This window comes from Ranitomeya imitator, chromosome 5 (assembly GCF_032444005.1).
Source record: "Ranitomeya imitator isolate aRanImi1 chromosome 5, aRanImi1.pri, whole genome shotgun sequence".
NCBI classification, from domain to species: domain Eukaryota; kingdom Metazoa; phylum Chordata; class Amphibia; order Anura; family Dendrobatidae; genus Ranitomeya; species Ranitomeya imitator.
This window is the reverse complement of record NC_091286.1, coordinates 220,791,008-220,817,987: the sequence shown is the minus strand read 5'-3', so window position 1 is coordinate 220,817,987 and position 26,980 is coordinate 220,791,008. Positions and strand designations below refer to the sequence as shown.

Sequence of the window (26,980 nt, the reverse complement as noted above, 5' to 3'; positions counted from 1 at the left end):
ACTGGACCGCGGGAATGCAAGAAGTCATGGAGCCTAAGAGGGACATGGCTTGGCGGAGTGTTATGGAGGGGAGAGATTGAATTCTTGATACTAGACTTTTTAGTTTCTGTATTTTGTCCCCCAGGAGCCGACATTCCATTTTTTTGGAATCTAGGGTGAGACCTAGGTACTCCTGGACCTGAGAAGGCCTTAGTTTGGATTTTTTTAGGTTTATTAGCCAACCCAATTCCTTTAAGGAATGTATTATCATTGCCAGCTGATTCTCGCAATGTTGCGGGGAGGAGCCTATCACCAAAAAGTCATCCAGATATGGTACAATCAGGGTATTTTCTTCTCTGAGGTGAGCCATTACCTCCGCAATCAGTTTTGTGAAGACCCTCGGGGCTATGGCAAGACCAAACGGTAGAGCTGAGAACTGGAAGTGACTTAGAACTCCCCTGATGTGAACCGCCATCCTGAGGAATCTCTGGTGATCCTTGTGTATTGGGACGTGATAATACGCGTCCTTCAGGTCTAGGACCACCATGAAGCATTGAGGAAACAGCATTTTGATACATGATTTTATCGTTTCCATCTTCAATGCTTGAACCTCTAGGTAATCGTTTAGGTTTTTCAGGTTTGTAATGGTCCTGAAGGAACCGTCTGGTTTTTTCCTCAGGAATAGAGGGGAATAGTACCCTTGCCCTCTTTCTTGTGGGGGAACCTCCATAAGTACTCCCTTCTCTACTAACCCGATGAGTTCGTTTTCCAGTGCCAATTGTTCTTCTGCTGAAGACGTTATAGATGTCTTCGTAAAAGAGGGACGAGGGTATCTTTTGAATGTTAGCCTCAGTCCTGATTTTATTATGTTCAGTATCCATTGGCTTGAGGTAATGCTTTCCCAGGCTGGGAGAAAGAGAGATAGTCTCCCCCCCCACCTGGGGCGAACCTTCATTGCGAAGGTTTCTTGCAATCGCTGGGGTTTTTGTTGAAGATGAATCCCCTATTTTTGTTTCTCTTATCCTCCCATTTCCCCTGGCCTCTCCCCGGGTTTTTACGGAAAATCCTCTTGTTCCGAAAGGGCTTCCGATAAGAGGGGAGACCCAGAGAGGGAAAGGACTTTTTGCTGTCCCCCGCTTTTTCCAGGATGTCGTCTAAGGTAGATCCGAACAAAAATTCTCCTTTGCAGGGGATGGCGCACAGTTTCGTTTTTGTTTGCAAGTCGCCTGGCCAGTTTTTAAGCCAGAGGACGCGCCTGGCCACATTAGCAAACACTGCTGACCTGGCGGCTAATCTGATGGAATCAGCAGAAGCGTCTGCCAGAAAAGCCGCTGCCCACCTCATTACTGGTAAGGTATTCAGTATTGAGTCCCGGGAAGATTTCCCTTTTAATTGACCCTCTAGTTATGTATAAACTATCGGCACCGCGCTTAGGTAATTAAAATAACCTACCCGGGCTGCAGGGGCGCAATTGCCCCGAGTAGGCTGGTAAACACGTGTGTCACACTACAAACAAAGTGCTAGAAGTCGCGCTACTAATCAGGCGCTGCACTGCTACATACTTAAAATGTGTACCCCCTAAAGAACAATACTAAGAGCCTGAATAGAGAAAGTCGATTCCTTACCGTGGGTAACGTAAATGGGCACCCTCCGCTGCTGATAGATGTAAGTGCGGCTGTGGTACGGGTCGTACAAATGGCGATGACCGGAGGGTGGGCACACAGGAGCGTGTGCGGACGAGAGCGGCATAGAGCGCCGCTACCAAGTGCAGAGCCAGGGAACGTCCCGGCCGGAGGCGTCCAAGGTTGCACTGGAAAACAAAGATGGCCGACGCTGACACGCAGCGTGTGACGTCACAAGCCTACGGAGGCACCCAAGGACCAAAAAGATTAACCGACGCGTTTCGAAAGGTAAGCGCCCTTCTTCATCAGGGTTATGGCCCTGCAGGAGAACTCCACTTAACTATATACCTTATCTCATCCTATATCCCCGCCCACTGAGATACATTGCCCGCCCCAGTCCCTGAGATGACCGGTGCCCTATTGTAACCCATTAATATCTAGTGCTCATCACTCTATTCACTCGACACATTGACCTAAATGACAAAGAATTATTTGTCATTAGGACACATGACCCACAAATATGAATGGCATATGCATGCTGCATATTAGGAGAAAATAATCAAAAAAATGTATAAAATATCTAAAAATAAATGAAAAATGAGTAAAAAATGGGTATTATTACCTACCGATAATTCGGTTTCCAGGAGTCCATCCTGACAGCACATTGGAGGACGTCCTCCTCCTCCTTGCAGGGACAGGAAACACAACACGAGAGGTTAAAAGGTCCCACTCCACCCCCTTTTCCTCAGTGTTTTGACAAGTACCACACCATGGATAGATATACTTTTGAAAACTTTATTTGACCAAACATATTACAGCATATGAACTGGCATGCATAGGGGGGGAAATAACGGTGCTGTCAGGATGGACTCCTGGAAACCGAATTATCGGTAGGTAATAATACCCATTTTCCAGGACGTCCCCCTGACAGCACATTGGAGAATACCAAAGAAAACTACGTTTAGGGTGGGACAACTGCTTGGAGAACTTTCCTCCCATAAGACGTCTGCTGAGCTGCTACTACGTCTAGCTTATAGTGCTTACAGAACGTGTTTACTCTGGCCCAAGTTGCTGCCTTGCAAATCTGATCTAGTGACGCTCCTGCTCGCTCAGCCCATGATGCTGAAACAGCCCTAGTAGAGTGAGCTTTAATCCCTGTTGGGCACGCTATCCCTTCTGATGCGTAGGCTTTTGAAATTATAGTAGTAATCCATCTAGCTATAGACGCCTTGGAAGCTTTTTTACCTTTATTCTTACCTCCAAATAGGATAAAAAGATTAGAATCCTTCCTCCAGGAGCTAGTGGCCTCTAGATAGTTTAATACTGCCTGCCTAACATCCAGGGAGTGTAAAGCCTGTTCTTTTTCATTAGAAGGGTTCTCACAAAAGGAAGGTAAAATTATTTCCTGATCTCGATTTTTTGCTGAAGCTATTTTTGGGATAAAAGCTGGGTCTAATTTTAGGATTATATGATCCTCTCTGACTTGAAGATATGGATCCTTAATTGATAGAGCCTGAATTTCCCCTACGCGTTTAGCTGTTGTAATCGCTACTAGGAAGGCCGTCTTCCAGGTACGAACTGAAATAGGCATGTCCTCCTCTAGAGAATAGGGATCTTTACATAGAGCCCTAAGGACTAAATTTAAGTCCCATGTGGGAGCTAGCTGTCTCAAGGTAGGCCGTAATCTTTGGATAGCCCTCACAAATCTGATTATCCAGGGGTGGGAAGCTAATGGATAATCCAGAAAAGTACTAAGGGCCGAGATCTGGACTTTAATTGTACCTGGCCTGAGCCCCAAGTCAAAGCCTGCCTGTAAGAATTTTAAGACTCTAGGAACATCTAAGACCCCCGGAATCACAGCTGACCCGCCACTTCCCATACAAATTTTTTTCCAGATTTTGTGGTAGATGGCTGAGGTGACAGGCTTCCTACTAGCCTGGATGGTTGTAATTACTTCATCTGAAAGACCTCTGGATTTCAAGATGTCCCTCTCAGGATCCATGCTGATAGATGCAGTCTCTCCGGGTTTTGGTGTAAAACAGGCCCTTGATGAATTATATCCTTCCATAACGGGAGTATGATAGGGTCTTCCGTTGCCATGGCCCCCAACAATGGGAACCAACTTCTCTTTGGCCAGAATGGTACAATCGTCAGCACTGTTGCCTGGTCTTCCTGAATCTTCCTGAGCACTACTGGAATTAGTGCTATTGGTGGAAATGCGTAAGACAGAGGTTCGCTCCATGCTTGACTTAAGGCGTCGACTGCTTCCGGCATGTCTAGAGGGTTGAGGGAATAAAATCTGGGAACCTTTGAATTTTTCCTTGTGGCGAATAAATCTATCCTGGGCGTTCCCCAACGGTGGCAAAGAATTTGGAACATTTCTTGACTTAGTTCCCATTCGGTTGGAGAAACTTTCTTTCTGCTTAGATAGTCGGCTAGTATGTTCTGTGACCTTTCTAGATGCACTGCTGTTATAGATAAGACAACGTCTTCTGCCCAGGCAAATATTCTCTGCGCTAGACCTTGAAGCGCTTTGTGTTTGGAACCTCCCTGATGCCTCAAAAAGGATACCGCTGTTACATTGTCGGATAGGATTTTTACATGTTTGTCCTTTAGGCGTGAACGGTTTCTTCTGAGAGCTTCCCAGACTGCGTATAATTCTCTGTAATTTGACGACATCTGACTGATCTCCTCGGGCCACTTGTCCTGAAAGAATTTTCCTTCCAGGTGCGCTCCCCATCCCCACTGACTTGCATCTGTGGTGATTATCACACAAGGGGTTGATATCCAAGGGATGCCCTTTTTTAGATTGTAGTCCTGGATCCACCATCGTAGTGATCTTCTTGTCTTCATTGATAGCTCTAGCCTCTTGTCTAATGTGGAACGACGTCGATCCCATACCATGAGTATCTATACTTGTAAAGGCCTTGAGTGAGCCTGAGCCCATCTGACACACGGAATGCATGCTGTCATCTTCCCCAAGACTTTCATAGCTGCTCTTATCGTCACTGGACTTCTTTGGAATTCTAAGATCATCTTTTTTAATGAGGTTCGTTTGTCCCTTGGTAAGAAGGACTGCCTGGTTGTAGAATCCAAGAGTACTCCTAGAAATATCTTCTGGGATTCTGGCTTTAAATGTGACTTTTTCCTGTTGACCACCCATCCTATTTCCTCTAATACTGCTATGACCCGATCTCTGTGTTGTAGCAGAATGGCCCTTGATCGTGCCACAACCAGAAAATCGTCCAAGTATGGAATTATTGTTATTCCTTGGTTTCTTAAGAAAGCCACCACCTCTGCTACCAATTTGGTGAAAATTCTTGGGGCGGATGCTAGACCGAAAGGGAGGCATTGAAATTGGAAGTGGCAGGTCATGTCCCAGAGACTTACCGAGAATCTCAGAAGCTCCTGAGAAGAGAGATGTATCGGGACCTGATAATACGCACTCTTCAGATCGAGAGTGCACATTACCGAATCTTTGTTTATAAGATGAATGATGGACCTGATCGACTCCATTCTGAACCGTTTGTATTTGACGAAAACGTTCAGAGGTTTTAAATTTATTATTGTACGGGATTCCCCTGACGGTTTTGGAATAGAAAAAAGAGAGGAATAGTGACCTGCACCTATTTCTGGAGTAGGAACCCGAACTATAACCCCGGAGTCGAACAGTTTTTGTAGGTCTAGAAACATAGGGGAATCTTTGGCTAACATTGTTGGTAAGATACACCTTTGAGGTACGCGGGATGTTAACTCTATTCTGTAACCCTCTGAGATTATCTTGAGGACATAATCGTTGTCTGAGATCTGACTCCATTGTTTGAGGAAGAAACTTAATCTCCCGCCTATCCCTATGGCGTCATTGTTTCCTTGGTCTATAGCCAGAACCGAACAAGGAATTCCTACCCCTTCTATTCTGAGCGTAGGAACTCCTAAAAGATCCTCTACCTGATCTCCATTGTTCTCTATACTCTGGAAATCTGCGGGGGGGAGGGGGGAGAGGCCTCCTCCGAAAGGGCTGAAACTTCTTGGGTTTATCCTCGGGAAACCCTCTTTTACTATCAGCTGCTGACTCTAGGATGTCATCTAAAGCCTGACCAAATATTCTGGAACCTGAAAATGGAATGGCGCATAATTTATTTTTGGATGCATTATCCCCCGACCAAGATCTAAGCCAAATAGCCCTTCGTGTTGCATTGGACAAGGAGCTATTCCTAGCCGCAAATCTCACAGATTCAGCTGATGTATCTGCCATAAAGGCCGTGGCTGACTTAATGATAGGCAGAGAAGCAATTATATCCGCCCGTGAAGTCTTATTAATTAAATGTTCTTCCAGCTGTTCCATCCACAGGAACATGGATCTCGCTACAGAAGTAGCTGCGATGTTAGTTTTTATTAAAGCTGCTGAAGTCTCCCAGGCTCGACGTAAAAGGATATCCGCCTTGCGATCCATTGCATCCTTAAGACTAGATGAATCTTCGAAAGGTATGGATGTTTTCTTTGCCACCTTGGCTAAAGGGACATCTACCTTCGGAATCTCTTCCCATGTCTTGATCTCTTCTGAATCAAACGGAAGACGGTTTTTAAACTCTCTGGACATCACCAATCTTCGCTCCGCATCTTTCCATTCTTGCGAGATCATCTTACGTATGTGTTCACTCACCGGGAACACCGTCCGTTCCTGATATGTGAGCCCTCCGAACATCTGATCTTGTCTAGATCTCGGCTGTGGATCTTCTTTCACCTGCATAGTACGTCTGACCGCCTGGACCAGTTCTTCTGTTTCTTCAACTGGAAAGTAGTACCTCTTCCCTTCTTGTTCTTCTACTGGCAGTTCTCCTTCTTCTTGATCAGAACCTCTATATTCTGATTCCGCCTCCGACGAACCATCCTGAACCTCCTGTTCTGGATCTTTCCTTGGTCTTTTACGAGCCGGGCCCGGACTGTACACTTCCCGTTGTGACATTGAAGCTAAGGAATTCTGGACCTCCTCCCGGATTATAGTCCTCATTTCGGACAACATTGATGGTTGTTCTTCTCTGACAATTTTCTTAATACAAGAGCTGCACAGATCCTTCTTGTATGTTTCTGACAGTTTTGTGTTACAAAGAGAGCACCTCTTAGATTTAGTCAATACCTTGCCAGACTTTTTAGACTGAGGGAGGGGAGCTTGACTGGCCTCTTTATCCTAAATGTAAGAATAAGGACAAGAACGGCTCAGTGTGTGCAGGCGTATATTTGAGTACTCTGCGCATTGCGCACTTACCCCTATCTCCTCATTCCTGTTCTCCATATCTTCTGTGGAGAAATACTACTATAAGTACATGATCTCATATGATCCCAGATGTATAAAAGGGATATAGCAGTGTCTGCTGCACTCACCCTTGGTCTCCGGCATGTCTGCAGCAGACTGCTCGCACGTCTGTCCTGCAGCAAATATTCTCCAGGGATTCACTCCGGCGCTCTCCTACCACCAGAGGAAGCGCTGGATAACCATCTGCGAGTGCCCTGAGCCTTGCGCCCTTAAAGCTGCATACTTCCGCGTTCCACCAGGTGGAACGCACGCCGAGATGGCCCCGTCCCCGGATGTGACGTCACCTTACCTGCGCCTGACACCGGACGTACTGCACTCGGTCTAATAATCCTACTTCCGCGTTCCACTCAGTGGAACGCACGCTGCTGCCGCTGGCGCCGGACCTCTTGCGGCGCCTCTTCTCCTGGCGCCCGAACCGAGAGCCCCCCACCGGGAGGAAGCGGTTCGACCCAGGAGCTCGTCCGCTCGACTGGTCTTTTGGCAGAGGGACTCCCCACCGGGAAGTTTCTGCCTGGGGCTTAGTGATGCGGGGAACGGATATTGGCGTTAGCCGCACGATCCCCCGAGCCCTCCGGACTGGTGAGTCTTCCCGCTTGTATAGCGCTGTATCCTCTCGTGTGTCCCTCCATGCAGGGACAGGAAAAACACTGAGGAAAAGGGGGTGGAGTGGGACCTTTTAACCTCTCGTGTTGTGTTTCCTGTCCCTGCGAGGAGGACGTCCTCCAATGTGCTGTCAGGGGGACGTCCTGGAAAATCCAATTTATTAAATAAAAATTGCTACTAAAATTAAAGACTTTATTATTAAAACATCTGTTGATGAAGCTTAAAACATGTAGGTATTTCGCTACAATAAAATAGTGCGAACAATAATTCTCAGCAATGTATCTCAGTAGGCGGGGATATATGCAAGTATTACATAGTCTCTTCTCCCAGGTGGGTGGAAGATCTTCTCTATAGATGGCACAGATTTTGTGCTTAGTTTTACCTAAGCTTTTCCTCCCCTAAAAGAGACAAATAATAATCTTACTGTCTCTGACTTTCACGAAGATCACTTATCACCTCCAGGACCCATAAATACCGGTTGGGGATTCTCTGCCTCTGGCTTTTTCCCCGACGCCGTACTGGACTCCTTACTGTGTTGGGACCTTTGGCGTTCTTTGCTGGTGGTGTCCTGGTACCCTTTCTGTTGTCGCCGTTTTTGCTGCTGCTGCTGCTGCGACGCTATAGGTGGTGGTGATTCTGGTAGGGGTGATGCCGGGTCGCTCATACTGCTGCTGGTCTGCGGTCGCTGCCCTAATGATGCGCTCTGCGCTGGTGCTGCGGCGGCTAATAGCTCCTGAGGCTCCTGCTGATAATACTGCAGAGCCACTGGGAGATAGTAACTACTCCCGCCGATTTTTTTTTTTTTCTGCGCGGTAGCTCCTAGCGACGGCGAGGAGCGCCGAACGCCGGCGCCTGCGCAGATGAGCTCCTCCGGCGCCTGCGCAGATCGTCCTCGGCGCCCCAGCGGCAGACAACCGCCGGCGCCTGTGCAGAAGCACCCCGCCGCATCGCGAGACCAGCAACTTCCCGGGCATGCGCGGAACTTTCAAGATGGCGCCCGGGAGTGCAGATATGGCGCTGCTGACCGGGGCTCCCGGTCCTATGCAGCCCCCTAACGCGCGGCTCTGCACGCCAGGTGGCGGTACAGTGTGCAGACTGACGCTTTGTTTGGGAGGGCCGCGCCGCACCTCCCGCAACCACAGAGGGACCCCCCTGGATGTTGCCGCTGCTGCATCTTACCTGGGGAGGTGACCGCGAACTCCTTGTCACCTCCCCCGCTCCCCCTAGAGGCCCACAGGGAGGGACCACTCCCCCAGCGGTGGCGCTTTGGGTAACCACCCCAGCCGAGGCAGAGGGATCCCAGCTGCCTGAGTCGGACTGGTTGGCCCCGGAATCCCACGTCGACCTGGTAAGTCCGTAGGTCTCCCATCAAGGACAGGAAACCAACTGATGCGGGAGAGTGGTACCCCCTTTTTATCTGTAGGTTTCCTGTCCTTGGTGGGTGGATCCCCTCTCTCCGTGGTGCAGTCATGGGCGACAGAGAAAATATGATTTTTTATTTTTATGGCTCTGCATTATAAACTTCTGTAAAGCACTTGGTGGGTCAAAGTGCTCACCACACATCTAGATAAGTTCCTTAGGGGGTCTACTTTCCAAAATGGTGTCACTTGTGGGAGGTTTCAATATTTAGGCACATCAGGGGTTCTCCAAACGCAACATGGCATCCCATCTCAATTCCAGTCAATTTTGCATTGAAAAGTCAAATGGCGCTCCTTCTCTTCCGAGCTCTGCCATGCACCCATACAGTGGTTTACCCCCACAAATGGTGTATCAGCGTATTCAGGACAAATTTCACAACAACTTTTGGAGTCCATTTTCTCCTGTTACCCTTGGTAAAATAAAACAAATTGGAGCTAAAGTAAAAAATTTTGTGAAAAAAAGTTAAATGTTCATTTTTATTTAAACATTCAAAAATTCCTGTAAAATACCTGAAGGATTAATAAACTTCTTGAATGTGGTTTTGAGCACCTTGAGGGGTGCAGTTTTTAGAATGGTGTCGCACTTGGTTATTTTCTATCATATAGACCCCTCAAAATGACTTCAAATGTGATGTGGCCCCTAAAAAATATTGGTGTTGTAAAAATGAGAAATTGCTGGTCAACTTTTAACCCTTATAACTCCCTAACAAAAAAAAATTTTGGTTCCAAAATTGTGCTGATGTAAAGTAGACATGTGGGAAATGTTACTTATTAATAATTTTGTGTGACATATCTCTGTGATTTAAGGGCATAAAAATTCAAAGTTGGAAAATTGCAAAATTTTCGCCAAATTTCCGTTTTTTTCACAAATAAACGCACGTTATATCAAATATTCGTTATATCGAATAAATTTTACCACTACCATGAAGTACAATATATAACGAGAAAACAATGTCAGAATTGCCAAGATCGGTTGAAGCATTCCAGAGTTATTACCTCATAAAGGGACAGTGGTCAGAATTATAAAAATTGGCCCGGTCATTAACGTGCAAACCACCCTCGGGGCTTAAGGGGTTAACAGAAATAAACACTTGAAATAGATCACGGTTTGTAATGACTCTATATACGAGTTTTACTTTTGTATTGAAGAACTGAAATAAATTAACTTTTTGATTATATACCAAGCACAATAGAATCCTCACAGCACACAGTGCACATTGTGAGTATTCGCAAGTCTGCAGTCACAGTCACTGCAGACTTGTAGCTTAAGGCCAGACAATCCCTTTAATATATCCTTGGATCAAGAATCGTTTCAGTAGCGCTGCCTAAAACTGTAAATTTGTCTGATCTTGTCAATTCTTCAAAGATGGCGCACAAGGATTGATAAATTTTGCACAAAAGTCAAATATGCTTTTTTTATTCTTGTGTTTTACCTTTACTTGCGCCTTTTAAGATCAAAAAGGTCGCATGAGACTTTAAAATGTTGCACTTTACTCTTCAACTGTGCAAAAATAAAATTATACAAATCTTGTACTCCGCTAGACTACTCAAGTAAAATTGAGCAAAAGCTGTGACGTTTTGAAAAGTTGCAGAGGATGAATTAGGCTAAAGTATCTTGATAAGTAAAACCACTACCACATTGTTAAAAATTAACAAAAAAAAACCCCAAAACACAAAGTCATGTTAAGAAAAGTTAAAAAGGCAGGAACAATCATAAAGAGTAATCATAAAAAAGGCACAAAAAGTGACTATTAGAACCATTTTTACTTTCTTCTGAAAAAGGTGCAAAAACTATGATGAATCGGGGCCTAGGATTTCTTTTCACCAAAGTCTCTCTGTATATCCGGAGTCATAATAAAAAGTAAAGACATAGGCAAAACATCTTGATACCAGACAAGAACATATACATCCTTTAGCATCCCTAAAAGAAAAAAAAAAAAAGGGGGGGGGGGGTTGTTTAGTGTCAGTTACCTCTTCCACAGTCCTTCCACAATCTCTTGGCTAATATTGATTTTTTTTTTCCATCATGGTGAAATAACATGTGTTTTGCATCTAATGATAATTTATGTTTATCCAAATTTTAAGATTTAAAAGTTTAATACATCCATGAGTCACCGATGAAAGGAAGACTTTTATATTTTTTCTTTTCTTAGTAGTTTCGAGTATCCAGTATTTTAAATGTGGTTCGGATCATGTTGGACATTCAAGTACAGTTCTGGGTACAGGTATCAGAACCTGAACTTCCACCAGTCCACCCATCCTAACTCATGCATATGCAAAGCTTGCTCTGTTGCACCCCCAAAGCCTAATTTGCATGATCACACTCAGCCTAATAACATATTCTGGGGAAGACAGACTAAAAGAGGGGCGTCTGGGCAAATGTTATTGACGTTTGAACACAGTGCTGCACGCCGAACCTACTCGATTAGGACACAAGCCTGCTCGAATAATACCTTATCCAAGCACGCTCACTCATCACTAGACATTGGTCAATTACCAGGTTTTGCCCAATACTAAAGATCGATAGAAGGGATTCATAGTAAACATCAAGATAAGCTTGGTGTTGAAATTACATCATTGGACAATGCTTAATGTTCTTACCCCTCTCCCACAGTTCCTGGGAAGATAGGATTGGCATGATTACTGGACACTACCTCCATATTTAGCTAATGAGGAGTCTGGTAAGTGGGGTCCATGTGATCAACATGCACTTACCACTCATTGTAATACCCTCACACATCAGGTTATTTAAAAGGGGACCCATTGGCTCTTCAGATGTGTTTGTTTAGGTCAATGTTTACATACAGTATTTCCCATGAAACAACTATTCTGAATCAGATTTTCGTACAGCTAGTCGAGGCTATAAACTTTAAACACAAACATTTTGCACATTTCTACATACATTTGACCTAAAACTACAAATAAAAAAGTCATAAAAGTAGACAAAAGAGAATCAAATCAAACAAAAGGGTCAAATATATTAGATTGCCATTTGTGTATTGGGGGAAAAGATCAAATACCGCATGCCTTCGAGAGGCAATAGTATGTGAACCTTTGGGATTAGCAGATAATTTGGAGTTGAAATTAGAGTTTGGCGTTTTCAATCAACTGGATGACAATCAGGTGTGATTGGGCAAACTGTTTTAGTTAACTAACATGGATCTATCAAAGTCTGATATTCACAAAATGTTAGGGAAAGTGTATGGTGGCATGAACAAAGGAGATTTCTGAGGAACTCAAAAGAGGAGTTGTTCGATGCTCTTCAGACTGGAAGAGGTGACAAGACCATCAATGAAAAGTTTGAACTCCATCAATCCATAGTAAAAAAAGCTTGTGTAAAAATTTAGAAAATCCAATACCATTATTACCCTCCCCATGAGTAGTCGACTGTCAAGATCACTCCAAGACCAAGAAAATGGTTGAAAAGATAACGAAAGAACCCAAGGTAACCTCTAAGCAACTAGAAGTCTTCTCACTTTAGCAAGGACACTGAACATCAATGATGTGCACTGCAGGATGGCACAAAGAAAAACTGCTCCCAAATCAAACATCTCTGCCCATTGCAGTTTGTTAAAACATCACCTGGAAAAACTAGGCCACTACTTGAACAATGGTCTATAGATGAATGAGACCAAAATAGAGCTTTTCTTTTTTGTTTAAATGAGAAATGTTATATTTGGAAAAAGAAACACTGCCATGAAACACCATGAAAACATCATACCTTTTGTGAAACACAGTGGATGGAACCATGAATTCTGATTTTCAATCAGGACATTCTCAAGGAAAATGTCAGGACACCCCATCCATGAGCTCAATGTCAAGAGAATGTTGATCATGACGAAAGACAATGATACAAAGCACATAGGTTGTTCTACAAAAGGTTGTGGGATGGACAAGTCAAAAGTCTGACCTTAATCCTATGGAAATGTTGTGGAAGTAACTGAAGTGAGAATCATTTGAAAAAATAAAATCATGAATATAACCAAGTTTAAACAGTTCTGTAGGGATGGTTGGGCTAAAATTCTTACAAGTCAACATGCAGGACTAATCAACAATTACTGGATACGATTAGATGCAGTTATTGCTGCACCAGACACTGAAAAAGAAGGTTCACATAGTTTTGCCACTCACAGATATGTGATATTGGATCATTTTCCTCTATAAAAATAATAACTGACTCATTTGGTTCTCTTTATCTACTTTTAGGAAGTATGAAAATCTAATGTCATTTTAAGTGAAATTTAAGTAAAAATATGGAAAGTTCACAAACTTTCAAGGGCCACTGTACATACGGCGCAGTCTCTCTGTTAAAGCTGCTAGAGGCATTTATGAATAATTCGACAACTGGGATGACCATTCACCTTTCCAAAGTGCTGTTTTAAGCACTGTTCACACCAACTTGACAAAAGGAGACACCAAGTGCCAACATCCATGTCATTTTATTCATACATTTTTAGTAGGAATAAAAGAAAAATAGCACAACAGATGGCTGAAAGAGAAAAGCTTCAGCAGTTTCAGCTATATCTGTTGCTTTTCTATTTGTAAGGATATACATTTGCCAAATTTCACCAAAATAGTAATATTTAATAGCTCAATATCATAAGATGTCCAATCAGTCTAGGAGCCGCACACTGCCATATATTTACAACACAGGCACAATATAGCAATGGCAGCCATAATTGCAGCCTTTTATAAAACAGAGAATGCGCCTATAAATATAAAAATTCTGTTGAGTAAAATGTTATTTGTAATATCAGTTCTGTAAATTTCTGGAATAGTTCTGGTGCTGATGTTCTCATTGTAGCTACTTTTGATCTTATAGTGCGGCACACTACAGACATTTGCACACAGCACTTTAGTCTCCAGAGCTAACGATAATGAGGCACTCATCAATGGCTTATGATAACTTGAGTCCTTGAAGGTTGTGTCTCAAATTCAATTGCTCTTTTTCCTGTCTGCTTTTCTCCATTTTAAAGGCCTGTGTATTGGCTTTTTTCTCCATCCTTCGTTCCTGGAGAGAAAAAAAATAAAAATACAAGCTCACATGGTATTTTATTATCTCATACACATCTCCAAGGGTAATTCCATTAGTAATGAGCTACCAATAGTTGGATTCAAATTTGCTTTGTTCTTGTATATTCTGTAAACACGAGGGGTGAGATGCTCACCTTGCGTTCCTCCTTTATTGCTTGTTTCCTAGCTTTTCGCTCATCTGTGGTTTCATGATTGCTGCGTGGCTGGGTTGACACCTTTGGCAAATCTCCACCATTAATCATTTCCATCCTCTCTACTTGCTTTGCTGTGAGGCCCCTTTCAGGAAGAACTCCGAGTGGGATGCCAGTTTTAGTAGATACTTTTATAAGCTTAGCCTAAGGGATACATATGCAAGTTTATTTTTCAAATTTCATGTAATACTGTTATTTAAGCCTAGAAGCATCATTTCAACCTACTAATGTGCACAAAGACAACATATGTGAGATGGCATGTAATGATACGAGAAAACCTTTTAAGAATATAGACTTACCTTTGGTGGATCTTTGATCATTTGTGGATGATTATACAAATTGGAATATGTGCCTGTTAAATAAAGGAAAACACATTCAAAAAGGGATATTCTCAAGTTTGGAAATTATACCCTATCTAGCATTCCAAACGCTGGGGGTCTGACTACTGGGACTACCACTGATCCTGAGAACTATGGCTCCGAAGAATGCAATGGAGCATGGTTAATGGAGCAGTGGTCAATCATGAGCACTGCCGCTCCATTGTCCCCAAACGGGATCACAAGAGGTAGTCGAATGCTGCAGTACTTAGTCTACAGCATGACAATTAGGCTATGTGCACAAGTAGAGTGGTCCACTGCGGATTTTTCCACAGCGGATTTGATAAATCCGCATTGAAAAAACGCTGCGATTTTTACTGCGGATTTATCGCGTTTTCTATTGCGGATTCCGCTGTGGATTTACATCTGCAGTTTTCTATTGGAGCAGATGTAAAAACGCTGCGGATTTCGCACAAAAATTTGACATGCTGCGGAAAATAAAACGCTGCGTTTCCGCGCGTTTATTTCCGCAGCATGGGCACAGCTTTTTTTGTTTCCCATAGGTTTACATTGTACTGTAAACTCATGGGAAACTGCTGCGGATTCGCAGCTGCGTATCCGCAGCAAAATCCGCATCGTGTGCACATACCCTTAGAATGCGTGGATCAGAGTTTCACCTGTTTGACCACCGTTGCCATTCAAATGCCTTGGATCTCAGGATGGGTGGTGGGTCCCAGTGGTCAAACCCCTAATTAAAACACTGAATTCAACAATATAACATGTACGGCTGTGTGTTTTTTACTTAAGGTACCGTCACACTAAGCGACGCTGCAGCGATACCGACAACGATCCGGATCGCTGCAGCGTCGCTGTTTGGTCGCTGGAGAGCTGTCACACAGACCGCTCTCCAGCGACCAACGATGCCGGTAACCAGGGTAAACATCGGGTTACTAAGCGCAGGGCCGTGCTTAGTAACCCGATGTTTACCCTGGTTACCATCCTAAAAGTAAAAAAAACAAACACTTCATACTTACCTACCGCTGTCTGTCCTCGGCGCTCTGCTTCTCTGTACTGGCTGTGAGCACAGCGGCCGGAAAGCAGAGCGGTGACGTCACCGCTCTGCTTTCCGGCCGCTGTGCTCACAGTGAGTGCAGGAAAGCAGAGCGCCGAGGACAGACAGCGAAAGGTAAGTATGAAGTGTTTGGTTTTTTTACTTTTACAATGGTAACCAGGGTAAACATCGGATTACTAAGCGCGGCCCTGCGCTTAGTAACCCGATGTTTACCCTGGTTACCGGCGAAGACATCGCTGAATCGGTGTCACACACGCCGATTCAGCGATGTCTGCAGGGAGTCCAGCGACTAAATAAAGTGCTGGACTTTCTGCAGCGACCAACGACATCACAGCAGGATTCTGATCGCTGCTGTGTGTCAAACTGAACGATATCGCTAGCCAGGACGCTGCAACGTCACGGATTGCTAGCGATATCGTTTAGTGTGACGGTACCTTAAGACTGAAGCTTTAATCACCTTGTGATGAACATTGCTGTGACTGTGTGTTTGCAAGTCTGACTCTGCCCCCTTCTGTGATAAGCAGCTCACTATATATAGTGAATGTACATTCAGAGCCTGGTGGGGGCGGGGTTACCTTTCTCAGCTCTGCTCTATTGCTAAATAAAAAAAATCTGTCAGAATGACTGCACCCAGTAAATTAAGTGGTACATCGTTGGATTCAGGGTCTCTTTGCCCACATAATTGCTGCTCTCAGAAGAGGTAGCATAAACTTGCTGACAGATTCACTTTAAAGGGAATCTGTCACCTACTTTTTGTATATAAGCTGCAGCTACCGCCTTTAGGGGCTTATCTACAGCATTCTGTAATGCTGTAGATATCTTTCAGGATACATCGGGGGCTAAGAAAAACAGGTTATATCATACTCACCCATGGGCGGTCCCAGTGCGGTCCGATGGGCGTCGCGGTACAGGTCCTGCGCCTCCCATCTTCATGCAATGACGTCTTCTTCCTTGCTTCCTGTTACGGCTCTTACGCAGGCGTACATTATCTGCCTTGTTGAGGGCAGAGCAAAGTACTGCAGTGCGCAGGCATCGGGAAAGGTCCAAGAAGCCCGGCGCCTGCGTACTAAAGTACTTTATGCTGCCCTCAACAGGGCAGATAAAGTACGCCTGTGCAAGAGCCGCGACAGGAAGCAAGGAAGAGGACGTCATTGTATGAAGATGGGAGGCGCCGGACCAAGACTGCGACGCCCATCAGACCGGACTGAAGCGGGACCGCCCCTGGGTGAGCAAAATCTAAATGTACCGTCACACTAGACAATATCGCTAGCGATCCGTGACGTTGCAGCGTCCTGGCTAGCGATATCGTCCAGTGTGACACGCAGCAGCGATCAGGCCCCGGCTGTGATGTCGCTGGCCGGGGAAGAAAGTCCAGAACTTTGTTTCGTCGCTGGATCTCCCGCTGACATCGCTGAATCGGCGTGTGTGACGCCGATTCAGCGATGTCTTCGCTGGTAACCAGGGTAAACATCGGGTTACTAAGCGCAGGGCCGCGCTTAGTAACCCGATGTTTACCCTGGTTACCATCGTTAAAGTAAAAAAAACAACCACTACATACTTACCTACCACTGTCTGTCCCCGGCGCTCTGCTTCTCTGCACTCCTCCTGTACTGGCTGTAAGCACAGCGGCCGGAAAGCAGAGCGGTGACGTCACCGCTCTGCTTTCCGGCTGACCGGCGCTCACAGCCAGAGCAGAGAAGCACAGCGCCGGGGACAGACAGCGGTAGGTAAGTATGTAGTGGTTGTTTTTTTTACTTTAATGATGGTAACCAGGGTAAACATCGGGTTACTAAGCGCGGCCCTGCGCTTAGTAAACCGATGTTTACCCTGGTTACCGGCATCGTTGGTCGCTGGAGAGCTGTCTGTGTGACAGCTCTCCAGCGACCAAACAGCGACGCTGCAGCGATCCGGATCGTTGTCGGTATCGCTGCAGCGTCGCTTAGTGTGACGGTACCTTAACTTGTTTTTCTTATCTTTCAAGTTACAACAGGTGCTTATCTACAGCATTACAGAATACTGTAGATAAGCCCCTGATGGCGGTGGCTGAAGTATATATACTGTATATACGAAAAAGTAGGTGACAGATTCCCTTTAAAACAAAAAGACCTAGCTAGCCATAATGGTAACCGTATTATCAGATTAGAAGCTGTACCACACACAGAATTGTACTGTATACATACTTAGGATAGATTCACAGTCCCACTTCTCGTGTGGATCTTCTATAACTACAGTTTGCATTTCTTCCTTTTCCTCTTCATCCTCCTCGATTAAGTCCAGATCAGGTTTGTGCTCCAGGTCTTTCAGCTTCAAGCATCTTCAGCAATAGTAAGGCATATCACCAATTAAAATGACTATGACCAATAACACTGTCTTTTACGAGCTCTGACAAGTTTATATATATTTGCATACTAAGGCTGGGTTCTCACTCATCTGCATGGGGGCTCTATCCTGAGCAGCCATTGCAGATCCAGCCAAAACTCAAGACAAAACAGCAAACGAGGCTGCAAAATTATGGATGGTAAAAGCAAGGACATTATTAAGGAAAACTGACAGGCCCAAATAAAGTTAGTGGGGTCCAGCAGTTACTGTTGATGTTCATTATAAGATGGATCAGGCACTGCCATCATTTTCATTGCTCTGCTCCTATGATGGAGCAATACAATGGCCATTCAGTTATTCTCTCATTGCTACTTCTGGAAATTCATTGCAAATCAAAATGGGAATTATTTAAGAAAATACAAGCAATTAAAAAATAACTAACTATCATAACATTTTATATATTACAGAGTTATAGCAAAGCTAAAGTAAAGTTCAACTTAAAAAAAAAAAAAAAAGTGTTAAGTGTTACCATAAGAACTATTCTGTAACCATAAAGGGTCATAATGACTGTCAGATATAGAGATGCTAACCCCCTCCCTCCCCCCAGCCAGTTTTACAGCAGATTGACCACCAAATTTCACTATGCAAGACATTATTCATTAGATTTTTAGGCCTGAAGGTGTACTTACAGGCATTCTAACATTACCGTATTTTGCAGTTTATAAGACGCACCCCAAATTTTGAGTAGAAAAATAGGAAAAAAAAAACCTTTTTTTAAAAAAAAATAAAAAAATGGTGGTGCTTGTTACAATACACGCGTCTTATTGCTTACCGGGGGTGATGGCTGCGGTGAAGCAGAGTCCCAGGGTCGCTGCTAGTGGAGGCAGGAGTGGCGCGATGCTGCGGGCACCAGACTGGGATGAGTGGGTGTTTGAATGTGCAACGCTGCAGGTGTTCGGTGGTGTGGGGGCTCTGCCGACATTTTGTGAAAGCCAGGAGCATCCGTACTTCCATGGTTTACTTTGCAGTGGACCCCGGGAAAACGGCTGTCAGGGGCGGAGCATGTGCAGATGGAGATTTTGGTGCCGATATCCCCATCTGTGCATGCACTGCCCCTGGCAGCCATTTTCCCGGAGTCCACCTCAATGTAAACCATGGAAGTGCAGGGGTCTCGGGCTTTCACAAAATGTCGGCGAGGCCCCCACACCACCGAACACACGCAGTGTCGCACTTCCAAACACCCCCTCATCCCAGCCTACAGCAACGTGCCACTCTTGCCTCCTCCAGCAGCAACCCTGGGACCCTGCTCCACGGCAGCCGGTAAGGTAGATTCGAATTATAAAACGCACCACCACCAAAAAATTTTGGGGAAAATAGTGAGTTTCATAATCCGAAAAATACGATAATTTTCTAAATACAGTGATATTAGAATTGAGCATTTTAGAAGTTTAGCTAAAAAGACTAAACTAATTCATGAGTCCAATTGTATTCAGTTTCTGCTCACTCAGCTTGACTGATGGCTGCAGATCATACTGAGCAATGTGAAATTTCAGAGAGAAGAGACACTGAGAAGCTGTCAATCAGGCAAGATTTGCAGAAATTGGGTTTACACTCCGACATGCCCCTCTGACATGGATTTTCAAAGCCTAATCAGTTCTCTATTAGTGTATACAGTTTACATTCTGAAATATGATTATTTTTTATTTTTACTTAAATATTTGGAAAGTATATCAGTGTTAGCACTTTAACAAGCTGACAATTTCAAAGTGTCAGCACACTGCCATTTAGGCAGATACTGTACCAATTTTCTATAGTAAAGTGATTTACTATTTTCAGTCGAAACAGTGACAGTGATTGCATAAGTAATTAAAAATAAGTAGTTATAAATAGTAAGTTGGATAAAGTATCATATGAAAATAATGCGAACTAGCTTACTCTTTTGCCTTCTCCTTGAAGTAATTATCCACAACATCCTGAAGGCGGTTGCTATCGGCATGGATGAATCCTTCCAGTTCTGCATTATCTAATGCACCAATTTCATCATCGTCAAACTGCTCATAAAACTAAAAATAAATTTTTTAAAATTACTGCATTTTAATATTTCTATATCTCCAAAACAAACTCAATAAAACTAAAGGGAAAAAAACAAAACCTAAATCTACGCTATACATTGATACATGTTACATCGGCACACTTACAGTCCAAGGGTATGTGCACACAACTTCTGTAAGGTGCCTGTGGACCCTCCGAGATTTACCTACGCTTCAGAAAAAAAATCCAGCAGTCATTTCCCTGAAACGACTGCTGACAATTTTACCCTTGTTTCTGAGGTGGCTGTTGTCGGCACTTTTTTTTTTCTATATTTAAAACGAGAACGAACATGTTACTTCTTTTAACGACTTTAGTTTCCAAACCCTGAAGTGGTTAAAAGAAGTATCAAAACACTGAAATTGTGAACTGTCGTTTTTACATTTCTGAGTATTATGTTCATTATTTCTAGCACTTTTCAGGAGGAATTGGGCTAAAAATGATGTTATGTGCACATACCCAGTCTTCAACTATGTCAACTCTCCCCCATTTTGTGTATTCCTCAGATTTAAGTTCCAATATAAAAGGGTGTCTGTCAGTAGGATCTATATAGGTATAGAGGTCCGATGTTTTATTCCAGATAAATACACATTTTTTTCATATATAAAGGTGCTGTTGCGATCTAAGGGCTGGACATAGATCTCAGAGAATCTGTCCCCACAGCTTATTTTAAAAGAAAGGGGATATTACTAGTGTGAGACATAATGACTTATCTGCTCTCCTGATCCAAATTTCTCATACTTTTAACTCCTCTTCATTTATAATAACCATTGGATCCTCTGGGATCTTAACAGCTCATATTAAGAAAAACCTTGGATATCTCTAGAACAAGACATCAGATTACAAATATCATGGTATCATTCTATGCAACTTTCTACAACCTACATGGCCAATTTAGAACTGCATAGAAGGATTGATCCTCCTGACAGATTCCCTTTAAACACAAAGCATCTTGTACCTTTTCAAAGCGTTCATCGAGTAGTGTGAGCTGCTCATTTCTCCGCATTACAGAGGAAGACATAGAATACTGTGAGAAGCGGCTCTTGGTCTCTTCCTGCATGAACATGAACTCTTTCATGGGACCGCCTTCACCCTCTTCATCCGAAAAAGGTCCATCTGAGTCGAAGTCACCTTCTTGGCTTTCATCATCACCTTCCTCGCTGTCAACATCTTCCCATTCTTTATCATCTGCTCCATACTTGTTTCTAAACATTTAGAATATTTACACATTTATTTTGATCCACACAAAGGAGCCAAATACAAAGCAAACATATTATATAAAATATTGAGAATAAGGCTACGTTCACATTAGCGTTTTGCGTGTTTGCGTCGGGTGCAGCCGCGGCAACGCATGCGTCATGCGCCCCTATATTTAACATGGGGGGCGCATGGACATGCGTTGTGCGACACATGCGTTTTTTTTGCCACAAGCGTCGGGCATTTTTTTTGCGTCCAAATTTCGGCAAAAAAAGGACGCATGCGTCGCAAAACGCTGCGTTTCAGCGTGCGTTATTGCATGCGTTGCGTCGCCGACGCAGCACACAACAACGAAAATGTGAACGTAGCCCAATACATAGTTTAGGGGAAATATTTGGATCATGTAAAGTAATATACCCAACAATAGCAGCTGTATCATTGGCTTGTAATATGAAGTCATCGTCCAGCTGGTTTTCAGGGTTATCAAAGTCAAAATCATCATCCAAAGCTGCTACTATATCAGGATCCAAGTCTAGACACAGACCTAAAAAGAAAAAAAAATAGACTTCTGTCTCTCCATGCAGTAAAGATCAATATCACTTTAAGTTGCAGCCGACATTTCTAAAGTACAGAAAAGGATTTCCCATAATACCAACTATTCACTTATCCACAGGAGTATCTGATCGCCGAGACCACCAACCACAAAGAGAACTATGCAGAAACCATAAGGAAGTATTAATGTCTGTTATCTTGTAGTCAGAGGAGACTAATCTAGACATAAGTTGTACAGTTAAAGGGGTTATCAGGTCAAATACCTATGCCCCATCTATATTAAATGGTTATCAATGGCAGATTGGTGTGGATCCGACACCTACCGACCCACCATTCAGCGATTTATTTGTTCCGGTGGAGGCTGAGAGTAGCTCTGTTCCAAGTCCAGCAGCTGGTTACTACAGCTCAGCTGGGCTTCAGTGGCCCTCACTCAAGCAAAAATAAACAGCTGATCAGTGAGAGCGCCTGGTGTCAGACCCCCAACGCTCTGCTATTGATGATGTATCCTGGAGATAGGTTATCAAATACTTATACAAACTTCTATAAGTGACTCAAGAGATCGTAAAAGAAAAAGGCTTTACTGCTGATATTCCAGAACAGATGAATCAGATCTTGGCACGTCACAATGTGCTGTCATTTTTCTACATAGAAAGAAAGTAAACCTAATGAAGCATTCGAAGCTCAGTGCAGGTTTATCTAAAACAGTGCAAAGGAAAAGTTGTCCACACAAACCAAGCTGCTCCTTTTAAGAAAACTGGAAACAGACAGGCCAGTATTGGTCACTCCTGCACTTTCCACTACACTGGTTTCTAACAAATCTCCCAGACAGATCTTTCCATAAGTAATATCAGTGCCAAAAAGCGGGTATTTCGGTATACGCAAATTGTCAGTGCGTAAATGAAGGGCTGTTCCAGTTTAAGCATGTTACCTATCCACAACAGGGTGACAACTGTTAGATCACAGTGCGATTCCACAAAATGCCAGAAAGAGGGATTTAAGTCCCATGTTTCCACTGGCTGAAAAGCACTGTAAAATAACAGATTACTCTCTGCTACATTTGTGTGTAAAGTTAATGAAATGCAAAAACGGTGCCTTGGCCAAAATACATTGTAGCTCTACATATAATATTAGCTGTACTTTTATTAACACACAAATGGAGACATTTTTACACTAGTCTTAATATAAAGAAACAACTCTGCCAAGCACTACTTAGCAGAACGAACAGGTGTGTAAGCTGCTGGGACTGCAGTGTATTCTTAGCAAAAAGAAGAGCAGTATAGTGTGAAAGCCAAGATGTATGCAAAGTAAACTATTACTGCCATATAGAATGCCCATATATAATTGTGGTTCTTAGCGCTCATGTTGGCCAATGTGTGTGCCCAACAGCAATGACAAGGTGCACCTATCTTTGATGGGACCCAAATGTTTTTCTATTACATACAGTATGTCTCTGCCAGACCTAAACCCTAAAAATGTAAGGTTGTGACTACACAGCAGCAGTGTCGCATTGCGAAATGGAAAATATAACTTCCTATGGTGACAGAAAGAGGACTTGTCACAAAATGTCTTTTGTTTTACTGCAAAAATCAGAGCTCTAAAACAGTCACAAGCCAAATTTTCTGAGAATGTCTGACATCTCGCAGAAAGCGTCGCCGCGTAGCCCTAACACTAATTAAAAGCAGCCTTAGACTTGTTTTGTCTTACTGGAAAGCTTACAGGAATATAATTAGTATACTTTACCAAGAGACCCACGCATCTTAATACATTTGTCATATCTCTGACCCTCCCGGTCTATACTCTGTTGGGTTACCAGTGCCCACATCCATTATATATAGGGCTCTGAACGACTGAGCGGCATCATAGGCACATATATTTATAGACCCGTGCAGAGGTCATTGTGCGGGTAGGAGGCAAGTTGTTGCCAACTACTTTTAATTGTATTGCAGTGATAATAATGAGAACTAAAACTGTAGAAATCACTATCCCTACAGTTTTTATGAGGCTCAGTGGACAAAGAAAAAAAGGCAAGATTTCAGAAAATCTATTTAAATATATGAAGTAAAATAAAACAACGAGGGAAAAAAAACAAACAAATAAAGCACGGAGTACGGAGAACCAGGGCAGATCAGAGATGTGGTCGTTGTTTATCTTTATTTGACTAAAGGTTATTTTCTGGCAGACGTCCTTGTAGGAATGATTGGTAAGTGACTTACCTCGTGGTGCTGCTTTATTTAAGAGCCCAACATCTTCCTCAAATTCTGATGCAAACACTGAAGATGGCAAGTTTATTGAAGGACCCTGTACAGAAAAAAAAAGTCTTATTATGACAACAACCCTTTTATGTAAGAAGTTTATGAAACTTATATTACACACCATGCACTATAACATCACAATAAAATTCTTACTGCTTCACACCTTTCACATTTTTGAAGAAATTAAAAGGGGAGGGAGTTTCACCTATGAACATAACAGTCTGTTTTCTTGTGACTACCACCAATTACAAGTATTTTCAGGTGTTATGTAATTTTCTCTTTAATGAATGCAAATTACAGGTGCCCTGTGACCAATGACATTTTCTGACGTGAAACATTTCTTTCTTTAGTAGTTGACACTGCACCAGACTGTACCAGTGTGTGACTCTTCCTGTAGGAAAGTGCACTGTATTTATACAAAGCAGACAAGAGTACACTGAAAGGGGCTGTCCACTACTAGGACAACCTCTTCTCTATCAAAATGTTTGGCCCCACAAAAACAAAGCATATACTCACCTCCCATGCAGGTGCCGTTCCTGTGGTCCTGGGACTCCCGTGCAGTTGTTTTGACACGTGACACCAGCGCCCAACTAGATTTGGCGTCACTGTCCCCACCTTCGGACAAAACGAACATGAAGTTGAACTCTGGGTAGCAGCTGATCTCGGACTTCCTCTTCTTACTCAATTTGACAGGAGACGGGGACAATAACACCAGCGCTGATTGGGCCCCGGCCTCACCTGTCAACACCGCACGAGTGCCCCAGCAAGAGTGAGGGAGTATAAGCTTTATTATTTTATGGGGCCAAGCAAAGGCTATGAGAAGAAGTCGTCCAAGTAGGGGACAACTTCTTGAAGGTAAAAAATGGATCCTTGATACCCGGATATTGTCAGCCTGCTCCTCTACTCTCCCGTCTGTTGTCACTATGATCTTGCTTGGTGCCCGGTGAGATTCAGAAGGCACAAGTTCTGCGGGTCCTGTTTCTTTAAGGTGTTGCAAATAGTCGTAGTCATCATCAAAGAAAACACCAAACGTCCTCTGCTCCTCTTTCCTCTTCTCTGTCGCTACCTGGAAGGATTACAGAAAAAAATTTCATTATATCTGAATACATAAAGCAACATGCCATTCTTTATAATAATACTTACACATGTTGTGAATAATTATAGGTATATCATGGAAAACCTTTTAGCTGTTCGGAACCATGACAACTTAAACTGATCCCAATTAGGGACAGGATAATTGAAGTAGGAGCTTCATGTCAATACCAGATTTCTGGAGTATAACCTATTGTGTGAGAAGTGGGGTCTTATATGGCGTCAGCTGCACTACCTGTGGGGAAATCGCTGTCTACATTTAAACATCAGAAGATGGTTGCCAGATTTTCTGACTGGGGATGCCCATGACTGCACAAGACCTCACCAGTGAGCCCAGGCAGATAAGTATTGATTTATTTATTTTTTTAAAACTCATTTCCCGGATCAGCGCCATTCTGGGTGGTGCGTTCCCCATCATTCTTGTGACCTGTAGCCTTCACTTTTTTAACACAGCGGCAGTGGTCATACGGCACTGTTCAAATCACAAGACCGACAAGGAACACAGCAGTGAGGGTGATGAAGCAGGCCGATCTGGGACATGAGTATGGACTGTTTTTTTTATTATAATTTCACTGACCTCATTGCATCTATTTATGAGGGGTTGTCCAGTAGTGGGTAACTACTTTAAAGGTTGTGGATCACTGTTCAATGGGGAGCATCATTAGCTAATCACAGTATTTGGATTCCAGCAGAAAGTGCCCAACCTCCCATTGCTGGTGCCATCCAAAAGCCATGCAACGTGGGCCTGATTGGAGTAGTGTGGATGCAGCATTGGTACTGGTGAACAGATCGGAGCCTCAGCTGAGCCTACATGTGGGCCTCTAACAGTCACACCGCAATGAGCCAAAACTTGCACATGCTTTTGGGTTGGGGCACTGTTCTGCATTTACGGTAGCACAGGATAAACCAGCAGAACATAAAGTAGCCAGGTGACGGTGTAAGTCAGTGGGGATGGCCCTGCCGGTACAGTGGTCCTGGATGGTGCGGCTTCCAGCCGTTACATGGTATATGGAGCTGTGCTGATGCCAACAGGTGGTCGGTGGGTGGCAGGATTGGGACACCGGATCTCGGATACTGAGGAGGAGTTATCGCTATTAAAGGCACATAAAACCCCTTTAATTCATAGCAATTAAACGGATTAGAGTAAAATACATAAGCAGCAGACCTTGTCAGCAGGTAACAGGACTCTCTGTGGGGCGGTCTCGTCGGCAGCTAGCGGATCCCGCTGACTTCTGTGCACCAGGTGGAAGGTGACGGCTTTCTTCTTCTCTATGAAGGGTTTCTTCCTTCTGTGAGGCTACGGATAGAAAGCAGGTGATGGAATGAGCTAATGGCGGACTCTACGGCAGACCCTGCTCACTATCAATATAGACAGAGTGCACCGAGGACAACCTCCATACTGCTAGAGGGCCCGGCACAGAACATAGCCCCCTACGGCCCTTACCATGGCGCTGTATGTAACTGCTGGAGGACAACTCCCTCTACAACGACCAACTCCGGCGTGCCTCCTCGCCACTACATCCTAGGGAGCTACAGGACCTTAGCTGACGTAATACCCACGTGACCGGATACGAGCGGAGAGGGGAAGCTAGAGGACCTTTGATGATGTCATCACCTTGCGACCAGTCACGTGTGTGAGCGGAGAGGGGAGAACAGAGTAGTGAATCATGCGCGTCACACATTCGTCAGGGAGTGTCGGCTCCTTAACCCCTTCTTCCCCCCCTCTTATTGAAGTCCAGGGAGCATTTCCAGACATGCGCGTAGTTTAGTGGCCGCCACACAGTGGCAGGTTCTGCCTCACAGCCAAGATTCCACAGGAGGGCTTGTGATTTGCATGAGGACTTGACCCTACTCATTTCCCCATATGATTCACTGAAAAATGAGGGAAAAAGTGACAAGTGTGGGTAAAATGATGGGAAAACTGAATTTC

At 43.9% G+C, this 26,980-nt stretch overlaps 1 protein-coding gene across 1 annotated transcript; it reads right to left on the bottom strand.

Annotated features, from left to right (window-relative positions):
• Positions 1–13,359: 13,359 nt before the first annotated feature.
• On the bottom strand, positions 13,360–26,621 carry LTV1 (LTV1 ribosome biogenesis factor). The gene is made up of 11 exons (XM_069725917.1): positions 26,495–26,621; positions 26,216–26,347; positions 24,836–25,024; positions 23,920–24,004; positions 21,572–21,698; positions 20,916–21,162; positions 19,805–19,932; positions 17,731–17,864; positions 14,461–14,513; positions 14,105–14,305; positions 13,360–13,947 (listed from the first exon to the last, which is right to left on the bottom strand). Exons 1-11 carry the CDS (start codon positions 26,495–26,497, stop codon positions 13,834–13,836), a joined length of 1,413 nt encoding a protein of 470 aa, XP_069582018.1. The 5' UTR covers positions 26,498–26,621; the 3' UTR covers positions 13,360–13,833.
• Between the last annotated feature and the right edge of the window lie 359 nt (positions 26,622–26,980).

Bases quoted from the DNA above. Each gene is read 5' to 3' on its own strand.
- LTV1 (XM_069725917.1), bottom strand. The intron at 25,025-26,215 runs GTCTGCTGCTTA...TAATCCTTCCAG, and splicing joins TCCTGTTACCTGCTGACAAG to GTAGCGACAGAGAAGAGGAA. The intron at 14,306-14,460 runs GTAAGTCTATAT...TGTATCCCTTAG, and splicing joins TGATCAAAGATCCACCAAAG to GCTAAGCTTATAAAAGTATC.